We start from the raw sequence: 5,316 nt of genomic DNA, 5'->3' as shown, positions 1-5,316 counted from the left end.
ATGACTATTTGGTGCAACTCCTGCAAATACCATGTCAGTGCTCCGTGCACCCCTCATCATCTACCTGAGGATCACCGCAGCTGCTTCTGCAGAAGGTTCAGGTCAGTGGCACTCTTCTCCTCCTACGTGTTCCACGTCCTCTTGTGGCGGACTGAGCACATGGCTGTTAAGAACATTTACACCCAACTGTGTTGCTTGCAGAGCATGCACCGCAGGGTGCACTTAATCCAGTTTCTCCTGTCTGCAGCCCAGTGTTGTATGTGATAAAAAAATCCAGCCACAACAAAGCTGCTGGCAATTTAAAGTGGTATTACTGAGGTATTATATTCCTGTTATATCCATAAAAGACTTAAAATTTTGGTCTGAAATTTGTATCCTAAAACAAACAACCCCAAATATAGGTTCATTTTGAATGGATCTTTATTGTTCAGGTGCTGGGATACAAAGTGATATAATTCTCCTTTTGTGGCACTTTCTGTGTCCTTGTGACGTGGGGCGCCCCGCTCTGAGGACACCCACTTTATAAGGCAATAAAGGGAGCAGCACAAGCCCAGCCCTCCCCTTTGTGTGTGACGCCCACGCTGAAGCCCTGGCAGCTATAAAAACCCCCGGCTCTCTGTGGATGGGCCCAGACAGATACTGATCACACAGACTGGTGAAGTCTAGTGAGAGCCCTCATTTCTGCTGCAGACAAGACAGCCTCTCATATCAGCAGTTTCCATAGGAACCCTTGATATTCAAAGTCAGCTTCAGCTCATGGGGAGAGAGACTCCAGGCTGAACTGTGAAAGAGATCAGCTCAGGCCAATTACTCAGTTTGTCTTTTTTAGATTTTTTATTCTTCTTTTTTTTTCCACTATTACCAATTGGAAAAGGATGATTTTAGACAGATTTTTAGAAGTGTGGCAGTAGACAAAACTTTGGCTCTCTAGCTTAAGTTTCCCAAGTTTTTTCCAACCTCTGAACTCAGTGACCATGGTCTCTCATAGATCCACCAAAGGAGCATCCAAAGCCCGCCGGGACCAGATCAATTATGAGATCAGGAATATGCGTGCTCTACTTCCCATAACCCAGGAGGACCAGGAGCGTCTCTCCTACCTGCACTCCATGGCTGCCATCTGCACCTACATCAGGAAGTCTGTTCTCTTCCAGGGTAAGTCTTCACACCTCAGTTACAGTCTTTCTTTAATATCTCTGAGCGTCTAATCTCTGTTCAACCCGTGCCATTGTCATGCAAAAAAAAAAAGTTTGCAAAACCGGAGGGATTATATAAAAGCTGTGACGACCTGCTGAGATGCACAGAGTGTAACCAAGGCTGAACTCTCTCTTTCCTCTCTAAGGACTCCCGGCTGGGGAGAGATCACACTGCTCTCCACCATACGAGGCCTTTCTTCAAGCCCTGCACGGCTTCATCCTGGTCACTAACACCCAAGGGAGGCTGGTCTATGTTTCCGAAAATGTAGCTGAATATCTTGGTCTTTCCATGGTGAGTCTCTCAATTTGGACGACTTTTAGTGCGCTTTACTATTTAGCTTGCTGCATGTTGGGCTTTACTCTGTTGTATCTAATTGTAAAACCTGTCATTTTTCCAGATTGATGTGCTCCAAGGAGACTCATTCTACGATATGGTGGAACGCTCTGACATTGATATTGTCAAATCAAACCTGGACATTGAAAACAACTCATCATCAGGTAACTTTAAAGACTTTGATATCACTTTAAAATTGCTGTTTGAAGCATTTTTAATATATTTATTACAAATGTAAGCGTGGTGATGGAGCAGTGGATAAGACACATGCCTTTGGCAGAGACCTGGGTTCAATTCCCCACTGTGACTCATCCACCATTGTGTCCCTGAGCAAGACACTTAACCACTAGTTGTTCCAGGGGTGTGCGACCTCTGACATGTATAGAAATTGTAAGTCGCTTTGGATAAAAGCGTCAGCTAAATGAATAAATGTAAGTGTGGGGATTGGTAACCTCGTGTTGCTGGTATTCTTAGTGTTTTGCTTCTCAAAATGAAGGCCACTCTTGGCTCCTTTTGTTAAATGAAGAAGCTGGAGAGGTTGCTGATCTTTGCAGAAAATGTTTTTAGGAGGTAGATTTTTATTAAATCAAAATGGTACAATGTAATCTAAAAATGCTACCTCAAGCACTCAAGCAATATTTTATACTTTAAAACAATTTAATCCATAGTAAAGTTTCTCCTATTCTTACGACTGAAAGACCAAAGTGTTATGTTATCTTTCTTCTTCAGAGAGGAGCTTTATATGTTGTATGCAAACCTCCAAGGCCTTCAAGCTGCAACACGGGAGCTGCTGTTCCATGATGGTCAGGGGGAGCTTCCGGTCTTTTCCTCAGCCTTGTCATTCCTCCTCTTCAGTGTGTCCCACCAACCAGCCTTTGTTCGTGGCCCTCTGTACCCCGACAGTTAACCGCCTGCGCAGCTCTGACTCCCACTTCTGTCACAGCTTCAACAGTGTCCACAGAATCGATATGACCTTTACTCAGCTGTCAGACAGGTATATTTGTGGATCTCCCTTTAAGCAAGGTATACTCTAAATGTCCCTTTTATGGTTACTGACAAACATTTCTTTCTTTTTCAGTGTTTCATATTGTTTGGGGTATTCAGGTGAAGAAATGACTGGTCGATCGTGGTACAGTCTTGTCCACCCTGAAGATCTTTCTGCCAGTGCAGATTCTCATAGAAGTTTAAGTAAGTGTACACTCACTAAAACAAAACACTTTATTTAACATTTAACTATTTTGGCACATTAAATGTCTACCAACAACTTACACACACCAGGGCTTGACTTAGTTTCATTTCTTTAGCTTTGTGAGGATATTGCAGGCTTACAATTAAACATTTGGGTGGTGGAGCACTGATTTCAATGTGTGTGTGTCATTAAGTCAGTGAGAGTGCATGATAATAACCATTCATGTTTGTTCCCTGTCCCATCCAGTGCAGGCAGATGAGGGCTTCCAGGTAGAGATGGTGCTCAGACTCCAGTGCAAGGATCTGTCATGGATCTGGAGCTACATTCAAGCTAACAAGGACTCTGCGTGCCAGGGCGTGAGCTGCACAAACTTCATCATCAGGTACAAACTAACCTTTTCAAGCAGGCCTGAGCGGACAGTGTAAGAAATGTTTCACTGTGTTTCAAATTACAAACACTGATATATTTTGTTTGGCTCTTGTAGTGAAACAGAGGCCAGATTTCTGCAGAAGAAAATCAGCAGCAATGCCTTCAGACCTTCATGTCTGCCAGATTCCTGCCAACAGGCGTCCCACACTCAGAGCTACAACGGCGCGCAATGCTTTAAAAGGCAGAGGACGTCTAACAGCCAAAGCGAGGAGCCGGGTGCCAAAGCTAGGAGGGAGTCCGAGCAAGACATGTGCTATGCGGCGTGTCCCTCCTCCCAAGGCAATAGCTCACCTATACCCTTAGGTGACATCCCTGCTTTCTTCACCCCTCCCTACACCCCGGCCTCCTCCGGCTCCCCTCTGCAGCAGGAGGAGTTCAGCCATGACCTCATGATAGATGTGCATGGATACGCAGATCAGCTGCTGTCCTCCCCTGAGGGCTCTCCCTCCTATTACTCCTACACAGAGGCAGGGCTCACCTGTCACCCTTCGCCCTCCGACTCCCTCCCTGCAGCCGCCGAACACACCTTCAACCAGGCAGCCTTCGACGCCCTCAGTTCTCGCTCTCCACTCTCCTCCTCATCTCCGACCTATGATTTCCAAGCTTGTACATCTGATGCTCGATTAGTTCCAGACTGCCCGTCCGTGTCCGACATGTGTGAGAGCTCAGCGGACTGTGCTCTGCATCAAGACGACTTCAACCTTCTCGAGCAGCCACAAGGGGGCAGCCTTGTCCATGTGCATCATGTTCCCTACCATGTGTTGCCTGTGCATTCCAGTCTTCTTACCCCCAACCAATCTCCGACATCCACAGGATCTAACCATTACAACGAGAGGGAACAGGCAGAGATCAGTATTCTCGCACAGCAGATCTCCTCCCTGGCCAGCAGCTTTGCCACGTATCACACCCTAGACCCACTTCATAATGTGGGCCAACTTGCAACCACGAACTCTCCGCCCTCAGCCTTTGCCTGGTCCCATCACCCTCCTCTCCCCTCAGTTCTTGCTCCTAAGCTGGAGCTGGTTCTCGGTGACTGCATGTTCAACAGCATCTTGAAAGACTTGGACATGGTCGCAAAGAAAAGCAGCACTCCTGGCCCCGGTGTTGTGTCATACAGCTACCAGCAGGGCTTGTTGCGCAGCAGGAGTGGTTCCCATCAGCTGGAGCAGGAGCCCCTCGGCCTCTCCCCGATCATCCCAGATGACTCGCCGCCTGCGGAGCAGTTCGCTGCTGTGGATCCTTTCAGTTTGCAGATGGGACGCCATGACCAAAACACTGGGTTGCATCAACTCAACCACTACATGCAGAGTAGCCTTCAGCAAGGTAATTATTTACCAAACAATAAAGCCACCGAAGGATTTTCCTTTGACATATTTCCTGTGTCACATTTCACTAACATTATTTTCTGTCTCCTTTTAGATGGACTTGCTGAAGAAAACCTGTACTGAAATAAGTCTGTGACTTACTGTACTACTACTTGTATGACATATTGTCAGGGCAATCTTCCTTCACTGGATTCAAAGATGAATGTGAGCAAAGACATTTAAAGGACATCTTTGCTAAGACACTGTTTCCCCAAATGACTTATTTCTGAATGTAGACAAGAATCTAAAGTAGGCTATGTGTTTTTCTTCAAGACTACAGCTTCGTCTTCATTTCTCAACTTTGCTGTCAATTGCGTTTTATGTTTTGCTGATGTCTTATATTTTATGAAAAAGGTACTTTGTAAAAATGTATCCGACAACACTTACACACTGAAATGGAGGTTTATTTTTCTTCTAATACTGAGTGACCACAGTTTACTATAGAGCACTTTATCAATGTCATTGCCACAAGAATTTTATAAATGAGAAGGCGTGCTGACTTAAAGCAATATTACCTAGATTTCAGAGCTACCTGGATGAGCTTCAACACATGAATCATTCTTTATAATATCCAAAGAGCCTATTATTAACATTTGGTTTTGGGTGCCTTGCAAACACATAGGGAAGACATTTAGTTTGATAAGTTTGCCAAAAAAAAAAAATATTTCCATTTATTATTTGTTCTTAGGGTCTAATCTTTTCTCAGCGGGCCATTAATGCATTCATGCTGTTATGAATAAAGGAAACGCCAGTCAGCAAAAAATTGATGAATGTCACTTACACACCTACCTCATTGGTACATCTGAA

At 45.0% G+C, this 5,316-nt stretch overlaps 1 protein-coding gene across 1 annotated transcript; it reads left to right on the top strand.

Annotated features, from left to right (window-relative positions):
- Positions 1-4,679, top strand: npas4l (neuronal PAS domain protein 4 like). Its single transcript, XM_046071256.1, has 10 exons — positions 1-101; positions 989-1,152; positions 1,340-1,485; positions 1,592-1,691; positions 2,257-2,521; positions 2,606-2,715; positions 2,963-3,098; positions 3,201-4,282; positions 4,346-4,468; positions 4,565-4,679. Exons 1-10 carry the CDS (start codon positions 1-3, stop codon positions 4,591-4,593), a joined length of 2,256 nt encoding a protein of 751 aa, XP_045927212.1. The 3' UTR covers positions 4,594-4,679.
- Positions 4,680-5,316: the final 637 nt, after the last annotated feature.

Source organism: Micropterus dolomieu, linkage group LG15 (assembly GCF_021292245.1).
Source record: "Micropterus dolomieu isolate WLL.071019.BEF.003 ecotype Adirondacks linkage group LG15, ASM2129224v1, whole genome shotgun sequence".
NCBI lineage: Eukaryota > Metazoa > Chordata > Actinopteri > Centrarchiformes > Centrarchidae > Micropterus > Micropterus dolomieu.
The sequence above is the reverse complement of the archived record's forward strand: the minus strand, read 5'-3'. Positions and strand labels throughout refer to the sequence as shown.

Coding starts and splice junctions, on each gene's coding strand:
- npas4l (XM_046071256.1), top strand. CDS start 1: ATGACTATTTGGTGCAACTCCTGCAAATACCATGTCAGTGCTCCGTGC. Junction 1,692..2,256: donor TGAAAACAACTCATCATCAG/GTAACTTTAAAG, acceptor TTTCTTCTTCAG/AGAGGAGCTTTATATGTTGT. Junction 3,099..3,200: donor TGCACAAACTTCATCATCAG/GTACAAACTAAC, acceptor TGGCTCTTGTAG/TGAAACAGAGGCCAGATTTC.